The 18,575-nt window shown below is 33.2% G+C and overlaps 2 protein-coding genes across 2 annotated transcripts; both read left to right on the top strand.

Annotated features, from left to right (window-relative positions):
• Positions 1-14,609: 14,609 nt before the first annotated feature.
• Positions 14,610-15,380, top strand: LOC132316319 (F-box protein At1g67340-like). The gene is made up of 3 exons (XM_059814814.1): positions 14,610-14,704; positions 14,795-14,969; positions 15,051-15,380. Exons 1-3 carry the CDS (start codon positions 14,610-14,612, stop codon positions 15,378-15,380), a joined length of 600 nt encoding a protein of 199 aa, XP_059670797.1.
• A 1,404-nt stretch (positions 15,381-16,784) lies between these two features.
• On the top strand, positions 16,785-18,479 carry LOC132266568 (NAC domain-containing protein 92-like). The gene is made up of 3 exons (XM_059767475.1): positions 16,785-17,103; positions 17,833-18,089; positions 18,205-18,479. The coding sequence occupies exons 1-3, from the start codon at positions 16,944-16,946 to the stop codon at positions 18,394-18,396; spliced, it is 609 nt and encodes a 202-aa protein (XP_059623458.1). The 5' UTR covers positions 16,785-16,943; the 3' UTR covers positions 18,397-18,479.
• The last annotated feature ends 96 nt before the right edge of the window (positions 18,480-18,575 follow it).

The following is an 18,575-nucleotide window of genomic DNA, read 5'->3' as shown; positions in this document are numbered from 1 at the left end:
GGAAAGCGAACGAAGAGAGGGAAAGGGGGGAGCTGAAGAAGCAATTATTAGTAATTTGAAAAATAAATAAGATACATTTGTAATTATGACCAAGAAACGCTATATAGGCGCGTGGGTAACACATTCCAATTACAGGCTGTCATTTCTGTGGAAGTTGATACCAGAATTAATACAGCTATTATATATATATCTACATTAAAATACTTATATATTTTTTTTCCTTCTTACACAGGCTTGTTTAGCTGATGCTTTTATTTCGTGTTTTTTACTTTTACTAACCTACTGTAACAAAGTAAAAGTATGAAGCTTGTTTAATAATATTTACTGTACTTTTGAATAGTACCGCTTCCAAAATTAAGACCAGAATTGAAAATATCAAAATAATGCTTTTGTTTTCTTCCGTACTATAGCAAAGCAGTGTTCATAAAATAAAAATAAAAAATAAAATAAAATAATTATTTTTAACTAACCATTCAAAATTTCAAGCTTGCAACACTTTTTACCAAACATGCTTTTATGTTTTTGCTTCTAAAAATTTTGTAATAAATTTACATTACCAAACAAGTTTCTAAATAGTGTCGAATACACTCTAAAAAAAGAAACATTACTTCTGTTTTGAATCAAAGCAAAAGTACAAAAAAATAAAAAATAAAATAATTATTTTTAACTAACCATTCAAATTTTCTAACTTGCAACACTTTTTACCAAACATGCTTTTATGTTTTTGCTTCTAAAAATTTTGTAATAAATTTACATTGCCAAATAAGCCTCTAAATAGTGTCGAATACACTCTAAAAGCAGAAACATTACTTCTGCTTCGAATCAAAGCAAAAGTACAAAAGCAATTATGGTTGCAAACGGGTCCTAAATTTTGAAGCATAGAGTTTGCCACTATTCCTCAACTGTTTGTACATCGGCTGGTCTTTTTTCATCTCTAATTTTATGAACTTTATCTGTATTATAACCATGGTTCGCAGTATTGGTCACGATCGTAGTGTAATGGGTTCAAATAAAATTAGTATAAATTGACCGATATGAATCACATATCAGATTTTAAGAAAAATTATGTATAGACCAATACGTCGTGTACAATATGATGAACCATAATTACAACAAAAATGATCACAGTTTACTAGGTTTTTTCTTTTCTCTTTCTCGGGCCTTTTCTTAACTTGATTGATGTACTTTTACTTGAACATTGCACTACTTCTGAGATAAATACAGGTCAACAATGGTTAATATTTTGTTGGGCGTATAGTAAAAAATCCTCCTCGACTTTCACCCATTTGTAAAAAATTTCTCTATGAATATTTTTAGTAATTAATCCTCCTCAACTATCATGAGGGAGTCATTTTAACTAACCTTTCTATTAGAGTGATTGTGTGAGGAAATTTTTCGGACAAAATTACCCTTAACATGAAACATCTATTTGAGTGATTGTGTGAAAAAAAATTCGGACGAAATTACCTTTAAAATCAAAACAATACATTATTACTAAAATACCTACCACTCACTTTTTTTTTTTCTTTTTTTTTTTTCTTTTTTTTTTGTGTGTTAAATGTATAAAACAGTAAAATGAGGCCTCTTATTTTGAAATAATTTTGGTAAAGAAAAAGAAAAAGATAGATAGATTTGTCACATATGCAGAACCCACTAGCCATTGACCTCAATACATTGTGTTCCTCCGTAAACAAAGTCGTGTAATTAGAAGCACTACCTACAGAGAAATAGATAAGTTATAAATATTAGTTATTATAGTACATAATGCCCACCATTTCCATAGCATAAAGTATAGTACAGTGTACACACACACACACACACACACACAGGGAATTCAAAGCTAAACACAACATATAGAAATCGGTATAATAATTACCCGAAGAGGTTTGGGCGAATGGTACGAGTCCAAAGGGGCTCAAATCCCCTGCTGTGAGTTACCCTACAGTCCCCTGCTGTGAGTTGATGAAAGGCCTTAGTTTGGCCACGTATGCTTCAATTTGTAATATGTCTGTGGGCTCCATGAAAATGGTGCAAAACGCATTATTCCGTTAAATCTGCCTTCCGTTAACTTATATGGTAATTTATTACATAAAAAGAAAAAACAAATACTCAAAAAGCTAACCCTATTGACAATCTGAGAAAAGACGAACCCCTGCAAAGAAAAGAAAACAGCGGCAAATAACCCTAAATTCTTTGGGTTTCGATCAAAGAAAGGAGAGTCAAAATTCAGCGTTTGTTGGTCACGATCTTCGCTGGCCTTGGTTTGCTTGCCGTCAAATTCCGGCGCCGTGATTCTAGGTTCTTCTCTGGCCACGGTTTGCTTCGCTATCTTCGCCGGCCTTAGTTCGTCAAATTCCGGCGCCTTGATTCTGGGTTCTTCTCTGGCCACGGTTTGCTTCGCTATCTTCGCCGGCCTTGGTTTGCTTGCCGTCAAATTCCGGCCACGGTTTGCTTCGCTATCTTCGCCGGCCTTGTTTCTGTTTAGTTAAGTCGAATTTACTTTTTTTTTATGCTCTTAGATGCTACTATTTTTCACGAATAAGAAGGTCACAGTTGTGATTACCATTGATATGATTTATTGTCTAAATTTTATTTGCATTTGTAAATTTAATTAAATCTTTACAACTTGCTTGTTGAATTCAGTTTTAATTTTTTTACTAGTGAGGCAAAATTGATTAAATTTATAATGGTGATGAAAAGTTCACCATTTAAAGTGTCAGAAAAATCTAAGTAAATGTGGTGATTGAGAAAACCTTTAGGATGAGTGATGGATTGCCCCTGACAAGGTCATGAGTTGGTGACAAAGAAAAGAGTAGTTCATAATTGAGTAGCTTTAACAAGTCGAGTTAATCAGGAGAACTAAGAATTTACTTGGAAAATATGATTCAGATTAGTTTATGTATCATGTATTGGTTTTTTTTGTGTTACTCTTCCACATCAAGTTCCAAATTTTAATTTTATTCTGTCTGTTAGGTCATTCCACCAGTAGCTTGGGGGGCTCATTGTTTCTAGTATGTCAATAAAGCTCCTTATTAGATTCAATCACAGAATATCAGTGTACGTGGTTTCTCAAGTACCCTAAATCACTTTGAAACTTGCTGTAAATGAAGACCAATCTCTCTCCTATGTTAGAATTAAATCTTTACAACTTGCTTGTTGAATTCAGTTTTAATATTTTTACTAGTGAGGCAAAATTGATTAAATTTATAATGGTGATGAAAAGTTCACCATTTAAAGTGTCAGAAAAATCTAAGTAAATGTGGTGGTTGAGAAAACCTCTAGGATGAGTGATGGATTGCCCCTGACAAGGTCATGAGTTGGTGACAAAGAAAAGAGTAGTTCATAATTGAATAGATTTAACAAGTCGAGTTAATCAGGAGAACTAAGAATTTACTTGGAAAATATGATTCTGATCAGTTTATGTATCATGTATTGGTTTTTTTTGTGTTACTTTTCCACATCAAGTTCCAAATTTTAATTTTATTCTGTCTGTTAAGTCATTCCACCAGTAGCTTAGGGGGCTCATTGTTTCTAGTATGTCAATAAAGCTCCTTATTAAATTCAATCACAGAATATCAGTGTACTTGGTTTCTCAAGGACCCTAAATCACTTTGAAACTTGCTATAAATTAAGACCAATCTCTCTCCTATGTTAGAATTATGTGACGTAGCCTACAACCAAGTATTCTCCTTGCTTACATGTCAAGACCACAGTTGTTCCAAGCGTCATACTTTATGCAGTTAAGTTTACATGTGCATTGCATAAACTTACTTAAGTAATGTGGAGATCTCCATGTTAAAGTCATAGAACCAGAAAATCGCTAAAAACTAACATATAACTCAAGTAATTACTATTTATGTGTAAAATAACTAAACTATTTATAAGTTCTACACTACATCACTTTGTGAACTAAAATAATCCAATATGGACTGCAAAAGGTAAAATTATATATATGTTTGTAAAGTCTGTATGCTTTTTGTAATAATTGCAATAATTTCTTATTTACGAATACATTAAAATTCCATTTTTTTTATTTACATTGCACAAAATAAAAATTGATAAATGCGAAATTTTGTGAAGTCTGCCAAGAGAGTAGCTTGCAGACTTTCATTATTTAGTCATTAGGCATCTAATCCCTTCAATATGCTTCTTCTTCTTCTTCTTCTTCTTCTTCTTCTTCTTCTTCTTTTATTGCACTAAATAAAAATTGATGAATGCGAAATTTTGTGAAGTCTGCCAATTCATTATTTAGTCTATAACCACACAATATTCATTCTCCAATTTTGGTGTAGGTTCGTGATTGTGTTAAAAATTCAATTACATAAAAGTGAAAATTGTTGACAACTAAATACCTCATAATCCCTTTCAAAATCCTCTTTAAATTAACATGTGACTGTGTTTTTTTGGATGATTTTTTTATATGATAAAATTTAACTTTTAACTTTAAATAAAATATAAATAATAAGATCTTTTAAACTTGTAACTTTTAACTTTTATGCTTCTAAATTTACTTAAAGTCTTATTATGATCTCTGTTTTTATAAGTGCAACATCTCATTATGAACTCATAATCTAGGAACATCAAATGGAAAGGATTAAGCATGTGGCTAGGCGCGCTGAAAAAAAGGGAAAAATTGCAACAAAAGCCAAAGAAGATGAACAAAAAAAAAAAGATGTGGCATCTAAACGCGATGGAAAAAGAATTGCAGTAGATAGTGACAGTAATTGTGATGATGCTTCATACTCTCTTTCTGCCAGTTCTCCATCTCAATCATCAAGTAGTAGCGATGAGATTGAAGGTGGAGGTCATTTAAAGCGTAGAAAGGTTAATTGTCAATCGAGACAGAGTGAGAGTGTGAAAAACACTGTAGGAAGTTCAAAACTGAAGCAGAAGGGACGAACTGTAAGCCATCATGGACCTTGCTGTTCAAATTTAGGTATATTTTCAAAACCCTGAATGACAATGAGATCAAATTATTATAAATTTCATGTATTCTGTTATTATTTTAAAAAATTTCTAATGAAATGATAAATTATGTTGTTTCCATATATATTTTTATTGAAGTTATTGATTTGATTAATACAAAATTTTGATTAGAAAGAAATAAAATAAGAAAATATTGAGACTAAGGTACTGAATATATATTGATTAGAAAGAAATATAATAACTCAATATATAAATATATGTATATATACAATAATGCTTTGAGACTAAGGTACTGAATATATATTAGTATATAAGTATGTATATATAACATCACTATGTTGAATTGACTTAGATTTATGAGTGATTATTAGTTTTTCAGCACTATGTGAATACCTTAATTAGATGGTGAAGGTGTTGAGTGTGGCAATTAATAAAAAATTTTGTCAAATTTTTTCTTTTGACGGTGACGATGAAGGTGGTGAGTGTGACAATTAACAGTAAACTTTGCCCAAAAATTTTCAAAGATATGTTAAATAATCTATAGCTAAGTGTATGTTTTTTTTAATATTTGGAAGAAAAAAAACAAAAATATAGATGTCGCTCTTTTCATTATTTCACTTTAGAGGATTCGCACCCATTTAAAAAGGCACACGAAAAATTGTTTGTGCTGGACTTATTTTATGGACTGTGATGTTATCAAGTAATGTTATGAAGATCTTTGGTACTAATTTTAACTTTTCTGTTTTTTTTACTAAACTTGATTTAATTATATTTTTTGTTTAAAGTGATGTATTGCACCAATGTTCTTACCTTAGTGATATATATATTGATGTATGGAAAACAAAGTCGCAATGTAATTAAACAATAAAGTTTAGAAAATTTTAAATGGTATTAAAATTTTTAATTATTCATTGTGTTTATAATTTCAAAAAATATTATCAGGAGAAGTGCAAAGCAGAAAACCCTTCCAAGAATTAGAGAAAAGTTGATTATGCACAAATCAGTAAAGATGCCGGAGAAGTTTGGAATAAAATGAGTGAAACTGAAAAACAACCTTTCAAGGATGAGTGGGAAAAGGAAAAAGCGGAAAGGAAAAAAAAATGCACCAAAACAAGCCCCCAAATAAAAGGTATTATGTCATTTTGCCTTCCCTTCCGTCCTATTATTGTTTCATTATTTGAGGCACGGTCCCTTGTTTATAGTATTTTTGTTTTGTAATTGATCATTTAATTGAACTTTTATCCGTAGAGAAATCAGAATCATTGGCACAGATGCTCGATCGATCAATTTGTCAAATGTGTATCCTAACTTGGTGCTGAGAAGATCAAAGCGATTGAGGAAATTGGCTTTGGGAAGTTGCTGAACTTGAAATGCACACGTCTGGATTGTGACCTCTTTCGTTATATATTCAGTAACTTCGACTGCTACACCGGTCTTCTTAGAGTCGGCCATAATGAATATATCTCTACATCAGCACATGATGTCAATTTCATATTTGGCTTGCCTTGTGGGGAGACGGACGTGCCAGAAGGTTCTGATGTTGAAGCATAATGGATAAATAATTGTGGATTTCGTAGTCCGGGAGGGATGCACATAAATGCTTTGCAAGACAAGGTTACACAACTTGATGTTGGTGACGATTTTAAGCGAGCATTTGTTTTATTTGCATGTGCAACAGTCCTAAGGCCAAATGGTCGGAGTAATGCCCACCTAAGGGGGTTTGAATCTGTGAACAAAGTCAATTCAATTAGGACTTACAACTGGTGTGGTTATACTTATAAACATTTGGTTGAACCCCTCAAAAAGCCGGGAAAAGAAAGACAGAGTTGGACAGGGTGTTTAATTTTTCTGCAGGTATAATATTTTTTTTTTACTGAATGTTACCTTTTAAAAAACTTAGTATATTGGATAAAGAAAAGCCTTTCCTCAAACCTCTATATCTCAAGGCAAGTGTATATATGTTAATTATTTGATGTCATTGAATTCGGTTACTATATCCCATCCGAGTTGATGTGAAATGGCCCGGCAAAGGGGATGTCCAATCTGTGAGTTTTTGGACAGATGAGAATGTAAAGAAACGCCTTCAATGGGAGGAAAATATGGGAGACTTTGGACATGGTCAGGTAATTTAAATTTTTTTCGTACTTGTAGTTTTTAATTTTTAATTAATTAAAGCATCATAATTGTATTCATTTTTATAACCGAGTATAAAACACTTGTGATAGGCTCGTCCCACAACCAATTCTACAAGTGGTCATGAAGTCCATATCAGTGATTATTATTCGTCACCCTCACATTCTACATCTCGTATGACCAATCCAACTGCCGATACAAGTTCGGACTCAGAATACGAGGTAAATATACATTCCATTAATAAATGGATATTTTTATGAAGTTTACATTACATTATGTTTTTTTGTATATTTGTTCTTATTGTCATAAGATCACAACTTCTTAACCTATTATCTGATGTGTGTAGCGCTTCTTTCAAGAATTGAAGATGCAACTTCAAAATACTAACCAAATTTTCAGGAGACTTCAATCCATTAGGGAAAGGCGACGGGAGAAACGAAAGAAAGGTACTGTGGAGGGTAACACCAGTTCAGGTCGCACGAGTATTGGAGAAGAAAGTGGTGAGCATTTGAATATGCAGCCGCAAAGCAACTCGTCCGATCCCCATTTGGTGGTTCATGGAATAAGCGGTGAAGGAGTAAATATTGATGAAAATGACATTGTTGAATTTGACGATGAATGTGGAGTTGATGACAATTATGACCAAGTTAAAAAGTGCTTTAATCATGTAGAAGAATCAAATGTCGAAGCTAGTATCTCAAATACTAACCAATCCATGGCTCATATTGGGACGGGTAATCTGGAGGCTGCAGGGGAGGGTGTTGAAGATGGCTTAAATGTTGTGCAAGAGGCACAAAAGGATATCAATTTCTCAAACATCCCTATAGGTATAATTCTTTAAATGCTCAACCATCTTTTCATTTATCCTATTATGATTACCTTAAATTAGTAATTGATATTGATTATACATGACAGGAGTTGATGATTATGTCCCCAAAGAAATTGTTAGTGGTCGTCGATGAGGTAGGTCACGATATGCACACTCTCCCTAAGACCAAACAGAGTCTAAGAAAAAAATTAGACTTAGTACTGATGACAAAATGTTGTTGAAATATGTCAGAGCCCCTGACCGTGACAAAACGTAAGTAATGGATATGACAGATTCTAGGCATGCCCTTTTTTATGCTTAATCTTATGTTCAATATTTTTTAAATACTTATTTTATTCTGTTATGTTAGTGAAACTTTGGTAAGTATTGATGCTGCACAACTAAATCGGGCTGATGTTCTTACGATGTTCGGTGATGAGTGGGTGGCAAATGTTGTGAGTGGATTACATGAATATTAACCCTATTCATATTTTTAGTCCATGTTAAATTTGGTTTTTTTTTTTTTTTTTTTTTGGTCCTTAACATATGATTTTCCTTTCTTATAGGTAATTGATTATTATTCGACGCTTCTAAACAAAAAACAGGATGAGAAGAAAATGAAGTACTATTTTTTCAGTTTTGCGGTAAGTTGCATGAGGGATGAGAATGTGGAGTTTGTAAATAATAAGGAGGAGCGCAGGAAACGCTTGGTGAGTGCCTAGGACAAATACTGCAGAAAATTAAAAACAAAGACCAGCGACTTTCATAAATCTGAGTTGGTATGTTATTTTCTTTAACAATCCATGTCTTCTGCCTATGGTTTCTGGTTGTGACAATATTCCACTACTAATATATGTCATGTGTTTAACAGTTCTATTTCCCTGCATGCGTCAGTAATCATTGGTTCTTGTTTGTCATTCACCATCCGGATAAGCTTATTTATTACATATATAGCAGCGGACTTGGTTTTAGGCACACAAATTATGGTTTATTGGTGGTATACAACTCTTTTATTCTAATTCATTTCATTTTTTAATTTGATATGATCATATTGTTAGTAATTTTGTTTTTGTATTGCAGAAAGATTTTCTTGACATTGCACTAGGAGAAAAATTGGATTTTTATGATATCATAAAGCATCAAGATTTACCCGTGCAGCCTGACCCGTATGTTTGACTTTATACTTTTGAAATCTTTTTGTTATTTAACTTATTACTTGTATATTTAACATGAACTTCCTCAGTAGCTCTCTTATACAATTTTTAATTATTGTTCAGACATTCATGTGGACTTTTTCTTATGAGGTTCATGGAGTTATGGGGTGGCAGAAGATTGTTGGAAAGCTTCAATGTTAGTATAATGTCATTGTGAAATATTTTTCTATTTTACAGTGGTTTAAACATAATATATATTTTTTCCTAACAGTATGTTACTTCTATATAACGATACAGACGGACTCTACTGTGATCCGTATAGAAATGGCACTGCAACTTTTGACCGATCCTTTGAACGAATGTAGGCAAGAGATTTTGAACAACAGTGCCAAGCATGGGAGAAAAGTTAAATTTGCACCAGGTTGCAAGCTTTAATTTTAGGTGGTGATGAAACTGGTGCTATGTTAAGGTTTAATTTTTGTCAATGGAATGCCTTTTGTCATGAAAGTTACTCCGTTTTATTTTTGTCGTACCTTATAACAATTCAGGCTTGTATGGGGCTGTTATGTGAATGTTTTGTACATATTAGTTTTGTATAAATTTGGGTACAAGGTAGTTTTGTAAAAAGTTGAGCTCTGTATTCATATACTGAATCTGGAAAATCTTTAAACTACTTTTCATATCTCAATATGTTTATTTGGTTGATTCATTTAGGAAATCTAAGCTTATCAGAGCATATATTTTATTGCTTTTATATGCTTTGCAAGTAAATGGTTGCACCCACTATGGTGTTTTTTAGTAGTTCACAGTTAATATTGACGTATCAAATTAAATAAATAAATACCTACTAGTGAGGTCTGAAACACACTCTATCCTCTGCATATTTTTTGAGGTCCTTTTAAGGCGTCAGGTTTATTTATCTGGATTCTACGCACCATGGGTCGTGTTGACCTCATTAACATATATCCTTTAGCAAGTCTCTACTGTCTTAAATTGTTCTCCATTTTCAAAATTGAAAGCTTTCACATAAGGCTGTCTTAAATTCTTCTCCATTTTCAGAACTGAAAGCTTTCATTGGAGACTTGTGTGATCCTTTGATGTAATTGAATACAAGTGTTAGCCTAAGGATGTTATCTAAAGGTCAATCTTATGTTTTGATGATTACAACCCATTAATAATGTTTATGTACTAATATTTTCATTGAGTGAAGTATAGTTGTTCAATCATTCAATCCTTAATGATGAGCTAGAAGTTCCATTTCAAGCATTCCAAACACTCAAACAATGATTTCAAAGAAGCATCAAAGTGCAAGAAAATAAAAAAGAACTCGGTCTTCAAAGATCATTCAAGTTTTTCAGCAAATCTTCATCAAGTCTAGACGATCATGATCAAGAAATGAAAAAAAGGGTAGATAGGATGGTGAGATACTAAGGTTCAATGTCAAAGTTTAGTTGAATATATTTCGAAGCTCAAAATTACAATTCATGCATATCATTCTCATCTCATCTCTCAAAGAATATAAAATTAGCTCATTAGGTTTTTAAACACATTCATATGAGCCTTACATCATACTGGAATTCATTTTAAGACTCCTACTGAAAGTAGAGAAGGCTCTACAAAAATTAGAGAAGGCTCAAGGGAAAGTAGAGAAGGCTCTAGATTTGTAGAGAAGGCTCAGAAAATTAGAGCAAGCTCCATTTCAATTAGAGACGGCTCTAAAAGCTTTTTTCAACGAAAAAAGAAGTTTCCATCCAAAGAGCAGGCTCCCAAAAATTAAAATAGGAAGAGCCGTCTCTAGAAAAAGGCAGAGCCGACTCCTTCAGTTCTAAATTTTTTTTTTTTTTTTTTCCAACTCTCGGGATCTCCTCTGCAGACAATTGAGCCTGCTCAACAAAAGGGAAGAGCCGGCTCCTAAAAATGCCTTAAACATCCATCTCTCGGCATCTCTGAAAAAGCCCAAAAGAGCCGGCTCTATAAATTAATTGAGCCGTCTCCAAAAAATTGGGTTGAGCCGTCTCCACATTTCTTCTTGAGCCGGCTGTCCATTATTTTTTTTTTCTTTTATTTTTATTTTTTTTTGCTTGGCAAGGAGTCGGTTCTAAAAATTCTGAGAGCCGGCTCCATATTTATTATGAGCCGGCTGCCAACTCAAAGAGCCGGCTCAACAACTTAGAACCGGCTCCATTGAACTTCAAGAGCCGGCTCCATTAAATCCCAAGAGCCGGCTCCATCTCCTTAATATGGCCCTTCGAATTGCTCTCTGTTGTATATCATTTACTCACTGTTGGGCATAATTTCATTCACTTCCATAGAGCATCTCGGCTAGGGCTTTCTTCATTCTCCTCTAGTCTCTTCAAGCAAGTAAGTATTCATCTATTTTTTTCTACATTTCATAAATTCATTACTTGTTTATTGAATGTTCAGTAATTAATTTTTAATTTACTCCTTTGATTTCATCATTCCATGAGACCCTTGATTGCAATGTAGCCTTTTTCTTTCACATGTAAAAGACTTATTCTGGCAAGAATTGCTTAGTCTATGGTCTGCAAATTCAAAATTTATGCACAAACTTCCATTTGTCCTTTAATCAATTTGTTGATCCATCATATTTTGATCAAATCTTGTATTCTTGCATAAATTTTGTCATAAAAAAAATAAAATAAATTTTTTTTTTTGTTTTTGTGTTTTAATATCTAAATTTATTTTTGAATACTTGTGATGACTTTGGTTCATTTGAGTAGTACATTTCACAATTATGTTGAATTCCTACTCTTAGGATGAATTTATATATATCTCAATCCCTAGAGCATGTTATATAATTTTTTTTTGGTTTATCAAGCAAACATTTTAGGACTGTTCCATGCACTGTCCTGTTAAAATTCCATATGCTTCCATTTCAGTTTAAATTTGAATCCTCTAGTATGCCTCCATTTTGGTTCTTCATGTCTAGATAAATTATTTTTCCCTCAAAATTCTAACTAAATGTGCAACTTTGACTGGGCCTTTCCATTGATTCAATTTGTTTTACTATTAATCTTCTGTCTACACTTATTTGAGATTTGATTTTTTCATTGCCTTTTAAATTGGATTTTTATTCAGAGAATTCCTCTATAATTTTAGTTTAATTTCTCGAAATGTCCACGGCTTCATCCTCACGTAGAAAGAATCCCTCTCGTGGACAAAAACGATCTACTCAACATAATGATGAATCAGGCCCTAGTGAACCAAATCCTCCTCCACTTCAAATCTCTGCCACCATGCTATATAAAAACCCCACATACAAAAGCATATATGACAAATTCTTTCAGCATAGAAAAGTGGCCACAGCAATGGTGTTGTCTGACACAATTTGCAATGATCTTCATCTCAACACGTATAGATTGTTTAATGCAATTGGCCTTGGATCATTCGTTGGAATGAATGAAGGTTACTATCCAAAATTAATAAAGTTATTCTACACTCATCTTGAAGAAATGCCTGGAGAAGAAAAACTTAACTGTTATGTGGCTGGAATATATTTTCACCTTGATACAAACAGCATTGCTCGAATCCTTCATCTTCCCTCTGTGGATGGAATTCAATTCTATTCTCATTTCAACTGGTTTAAAGGACAAGGCTTTGATAAACTCGCGGCTATTCGGCAAATGAGTCATGATTCAAATGTAACAAATACCAGAGAAGTCAACACCAAACAATTAACTATGGAAGCTCGGCTGATTCATAAGATCATCATGTACTCTATTCTTCCCAAATTTGGCAGTCGATCCAAAGTTTCCCACATGGACGTCTTTCTTATCTGGTGTGTCTTAAATGGTAAGCACTTTGATCTTGCATACATTATATTTTATCACCTTCTTACATGCAAAAGAAAGAAAAAGGTCTCTCTTTATTATCCCATGGTTCTCTCTCACATATTTATGGCTAAGAAGGTTCCGCTTGATAGTCGTGAAGCAGTCAAACCAGGGCTAAGACACATTCTCACTGCCTCCAATCTTGCGTCAATGGGGCTAAAAAGGGATTACAATAATGTGTGGTTTTATCCTAGGCAACGAAGGTTGGAAGAGGCTCGAGCTAGGGGAGAAGAGATTGAGGATGTTGATGATAGGGATGAAGACGACCATGAAAGTGATGACGATGATGAAAATGAGGAAGTTCCAGTTGAAAATCGTACCAATCGTGCTCTCTTGTTGGAAATTCTCAAAGGGACTCGTCAAATCCAAGCCACTCTTGAGAAACAACAAACTCAACTTGACGAAATGCACATGGCAATCGCTCATCTTAATGACGATTTTACAGAATTTCGAAACCAATATGGACCTTCTTCTCCTTAGAACAGTTTTTCTCCATTTCAAACCTTCTTTTGTGTGCACTTATTAGCTTTATTTGCTTTAGAGAAGCATTTTTCTGTGTTTTATAAACTATGCCTTTATCTGTAATATGGTACTCGTGTTCACAGTCTCTTTCTGTTATCTATAAATTGTCATATTTGCTTATCTTATGCCCTTTAATTCATTCTTCTCTGATATTTCCTGAAATGGCAAGTTATTTTTCTTTATCTATTCATTTAGTCTCCCATTTTTTTTGAGATGATAAAGGGGGAGAAAGATGTGTTATCATGCTAATGTGCTATTCTATTGCTTTTTTAAGTATCTTGATAGATGCATATTGATAGGAGGAGAAACTCAAAATTACAATTCATGCATATCATTCTCATCTCATCTCTCAAAGAATATAAAATTAGCTCATTAGCTTTTTAAACACATTCATATGAGCCTTACATCATACTGGAATTCATTTTAAGCCTCCTACTGAAAGTAGAGAAGGCTTTACAAAAATTAGAAAAGGCTCAAGGGAAAGTAGAGAAGGCTCTAGATTTCTAGAGAAGGCTCAGAAAATTAGAGCAGGCTCCATTTCAATTAGAGACGGCTCTAAAAGCTTTTTTCAACGAAATGAAGTTTCCATCCAAAGAGCAGGCTCCCAAAAAGGAGAGCCGGCTCTCAAGGCTAGGGAGCCGCCTCCTCTTGTTTACAAGAGCCGGCTCCTTCTAGGGTTTGGCTAATTTATATAGTTTTGTATGTGATATTACTTATACAGCAGGATGTGAATACTTAATTATGAAGGTGAATATTGTATTTTTTTTAATTTTTTTTATGTTTTCTTATTAATATACACACACGCGCCCACACACACACATATTATTTTCTCTATATTCACTTCAAATCAGAAAAACAGTATGGTGAATTCAGATAATTTCATATGTGCTATTACTTAAATAACAGGATGTGAATACTTAGTTGAGATGGTGAATGTACTTAGAGGAGATTTGCCGGTTCAACCAAATATCTATATATAATAGAGGAGTTGTAGATCTACTTAGTCATATCAAACAAGCAGTGCATTTAATTATACATTTACAGCTAATGTTGTGAGTTATTACACAATTTCGTGTTCAACTAATCCTAACCTACCACATTAATTGGCTATGCATATTGACTATATATCCACCATAAGTTCTTCCCTTTCTGGTAAACCAATGGTTAACCTTCCCCCAAAAGGTAACCAGCATACACAAAACAAGTAGTCTAAAAATGAAAATAGAAGAACTCCCACCGCCGTTGCTCAGTGAGGTGGTTAGTAGAGTGGTAGCAAATAATTTTCAAGACCTACTACAACTTCAACAATGGTAAGGATTTAATTGTACATTATTGTTTTATGTTTATAATATTTTTTTCATTCACGAAATTTTTTGTTAAAAGTGTTTAAATATGTGCAGTTCTCATAAGCTAGCTATGGTGTGTTTGGAGCCACATATGTTACGACTTCTCAGTTTTAAATCCTTGTACGAAATACAAACGGGGGGTACCAGTGATACTTACTATTTGCGATGCGTGTTCATGCAAAAGTGTGTTGATGATGGCAATTTGGAGGCTATGTTTGTCTCCGGAGTGGTACGTTGCTTGCACTCACTTTACTAAATTGTGAAAGTAATTTAATCGGGTTTATTTTTAATAACTTTATGTTGGATGTAGGAACTATTTTTCTTGCATCAAAATCGGGCAGATGGGCTAAGTATTCTAACCAAAGGTGCATATCTTCAGCATACTGGTTGTAAGTTTGCTTTAGCCATTGCATTAATATATGGCAATGATGCTGATAAAGTAAATGGTATTCAACAACTTTCGAACATAAACACAGACATAACAAATAAACTGATCATAAAACATCGGAGGGAACAAATGATTTCAATAGTGAAAAGAGGGTGGTCAAATGGGTTATTTCATAACATTCCTGCTTGTTTTGAGGAAGATTATGGACCACCGCACCATTTTCGTGGAGCCCACAGACATATTACAAACTGAAGCATACGTGGCCAAACTAAGGCCTTTCATCAACTCACAGCAGGGGACTGTAGGGTAACTTACAGCAGGGGATTTGAGTCCGAGTCCAGAGCGTTCCAAAACGTTGTACATAAGGTTGACAAGTGAGCTCTTGCCCGAATTATGGAAAGTTGGAAACCAACCAAAATTAAATTGAAGGTTTTTTTTTTTTTTTTCTCTCAAGATTAATTTAACTTGACATTTGATAAATAATTACAATATTACTATATATATTCCAAATGAATGCTTCGTTTTAGTATTTTATATAGTTCACAAAATAATAAGTGAGTAGGACCCTCGTGATAGTTGAGGGGTTAACTAAAGATATTCATAAGAAATTTTTTTTTACTAACGGATGAAAAATGAGGGATTTTTTTTTTTACAATTAGCCGGTTCAAATGTTATTTCGTTTTACAAGAAGCAAAATTACTTTTTTATAACCACAATTCTACTTGTTGGATTTGGGGATTGGGTCGCCCCATTTCGTTGACTAAAACACTTACCGGACCCAATTCAAGTAAACCTTAAGGCGGTGGGCAACCACCTTGATTATTATTTTATTTTTTTATTTTTTATTATTATAAGCCAATTAAAGTAAACCTTAAGGCGGTGGGCAACCGCCTTGAGTATATTACACATTTTTTTATTTTTTATTTTTTTTAGTCTCATTCGCCTGTATTATTATAAGCCTTATAACTTTTTTCTTCTTCTTTTTCTTTTTCTATTTCTATTTTCTTGGGGAATTTATATTACAGTCATCCTGACTTATAATTTTTTTCTTTCTCTTTCTTTTTCTATTTTGTTGGGGAATCACTGATTAGTAATTCGCTTGTATTAGAAGCCTTATATTTTTTGTGTCTCAAATTGAACACTAAAATAAAATCTTAAACCTTAAGTTACGGAAAATTTTTACTTGAATTACTCAATAACTATTTTAAATTATTTAATTGTTTATGTAGTAACTTCATATTGATTACGCAACTATTCACTTTAAATTGAATCGATATGAAGTTATAAATGAATTTAACTGCATTGGTAAATAAAAAAAATTAATTGCATTATAAAAATTATAAATTGGCATGAGTGATTGAGGGATGGGTTGTTAGGGTTTAAATGAAATGTTTATTAATTTATTTCAAGGTAATTTAATTATTTTTTTTTAGGCCTATTTATATATATATATATATATATGCATAGTTATTGGTGTGGATCATTTTAGGCAACTAACCATATGGGGTATCCTATATGATTAAGGAATCGTATACTATATTTAAAATAAAGGAATTGAATAGGTGGAGTCTACTAAGTTTCCACGTGGCATGATTCTGGCCATACGTGTGTCATCATTTAATCAATTCCTAGTCAAGTTAGGAATTAGGGCTGAATGGAATCCGAAAGGCAGTAGGACTTGTGTTTCTTGTCTCTCTATATATATATATATATATATATGTATAACATTTTTCACAATCCATAAATCATTTTGTAGTGTACGTAATTTATTTGGGACGAAGAAGATCAATAGATCCATCGTAAAGAGAGCTGGAAATGGGTGGAGTTCCTAGTGGGTATCACTTCCTTCCTACAGAAGAAGAGCTGCTTGGATACTATTTGACGACGAAGGTCTACCGTACTGATCCATTGTTTAACAACAACATCATTCCTGACTATTGTGATGTATTCCACACCATCCCGGAGGATTTGCCAGGTAATTTTTCTTTCTGTTGGTATATTTCATTATTATATTCCCTTTTCAATTGAAAATTTTCACCATGTCAGAGGTAATTTTTGTTGGTATATTTCATGATGAAATGATTAAATTCTCTTTTCAATTGGAATTTTCATTATTAAATTCCCTTGAAGTATACTGCATTGCATTTGTAAATAAACTGTAATTTCACCCAATTTTTTATTAATCTATATGCCATTCATCCAAATTCAACAAATAGGGTTAAAGTGCCAAAAAAAAAAAAAAAAAAAAAAAAAAAAAAAAAAAAAAATCATAATTAACTCTTGTCAATAAAATAAAATTAAAACAAGTGCAAGAGGTTAGGGTTTTATGCAGAGGGGGGAGAGAAAGAATAGGAAATGGGGTAGGGGGTAGGGGGCTTTTTTTGTTAGGGGTAAAATAGGAATAAAAAGGATAAATTGAGGTTTATATATGTATATTTGTTAAAAAGTGATCAAAGGCGCTTATTTGCATTTGTTTTTAAAAAAAAAAAAAATTATGAATTGAGATACACATTTTTAAAAAGGCGGGAATGTTTGTGCACAAAACCTGTGTAATTACATGCTTCTGTTTTTTTTTTTTTTTTTTGCGCTTAACCTAATTAAATATTCTGTTGATCCAAATTAAATGCCACAAGGATTGTGACCAACACAAATATCATGTTATCAGATTGAAAATACTAACGTTGAAATGATCATTATGTCACAGGTGAACCTAGGATCAAAAGATATTTCTTTGTCAGATCTTCTGACGCTAACAAACTCAACACAACCACCACCAGTGGCGGTGGTTACTGGGAGGCGATTGGCACAGAAGAAGATATTGAAGTAGTGTTTAGAGGCAAAAAAGTGCGTGCGATGAAGAGATTGCTGGTTTTCTATAGAGAGACGGACGTCCCAACTCCTTGGGTCATGCGCGAGTATCGTCTTCTACACTCTGATGACGTCATCCCCAATTCTACCGAGGTACGTATACAATCAAAATACTCTCATTGCCATCCAATTCAACTGTAACAACAACCACTCATTTTGAAAGAAGAATTTCTATGAATTGTAATCTGAAATTATTTTTTGTGTGCAGAAATGTTCCGGAGCAAAAGAAGATTGGGTGGTTTGTTGCGTAAAAGAGAAAAAAACAAAACCTGTGTGTGATAGTGAGGAATTGTTTGTGACTGGGTCTCCTGTTATGGATTTAACATCCGATGAAGAAGACGACTCCGAGCTTCCTCGACCTTCCTCTTCTTCTTCCTCTTCTTCTTCCTCTTCCAGTTAGGGCAATTTTTTTTTTTTTTTTCTCCTAATAAATGTATTGATGGATTACTTATTTAACTTTGAGTAGAATCACATTTTTTGTTATTTTGTTCTTTACTTTAAAGGCTCACGGTGACAGTTTCTACTCCAACCTTGAAGACTGTCCCACTAATTGTTGTATCTTCAAACCAACATATCAAA

Source organism: Cornus florida, unplaced genomic scaffold, assembly GCF_030987335.1.
Source record: "Cornus florida cultivar Cherokee Brave unplaced genomic scaffold, ASM3098733v1 CherokeeBrave_3.0.0_Hap2_Chr07, whole genome shotgun sequence".
Taxonomy (NCBI): Eukaryota; Viridiplantae; Streptophyta; class Magnoliopsida; order Cornales; family Cornaceae; genus Cornus; species Cornus florida.
This window is presented reverse-complemented; position numbering and strand designations above follow the sequence as displayed.

What these genes read in the sequence shown, in the direction of transcription:
- LOC132316319 (XM_059814814.1), top strand. Translation starts at nt 14,610, where the DNA reads ATGAAAATAGAAGAACTCCCACCGCCGTTGCTCAGTGAGGTGGTTAGT. An exon ending in CTACTACAACTTCAACAATG is followed by an intron (nt 14,705 to 14,794) that starts GTAAGGATTTAA and finishes AAATATGTGCAG; the next exon opens with TTCTCATAAGCTAGCTATGG. An exon ending in CTATGTTTGTCTCCGGAGTG is followed by an intron (nt 14,970 to 15,050) that starts GTACGTTGCTTG and finishes TGTTGGATGTAG; the next exon opens with GAACTATTTTTCTTGCATCA.
- LOC132266568 (XM_059767475.1), top strand. Translation starts at nt 16,944, where the DNA reads ATGGGTGGAGTTCCTAGTGGGTATCACTTCCTTCCTACAGAAGAAGAG. An exon ending in CATCCCGGAGGATTTGCCAG is followed by an intron (nt 17,104 to 17,832) that starts GTAATTTTTCTT and finishes ATTATGTCACAG; the next exon opens with GTGAACCTAGGATCAAAAGA. An exon ending in TCATCCCCAATTCTACCGAG is followed by an intron (nt 18,090 to 18,204) that starts GTACGTATACAA and finishes TTTTGTGTGCAG; the next exon opens with AAATGTTCCGGAGCAAAAGA.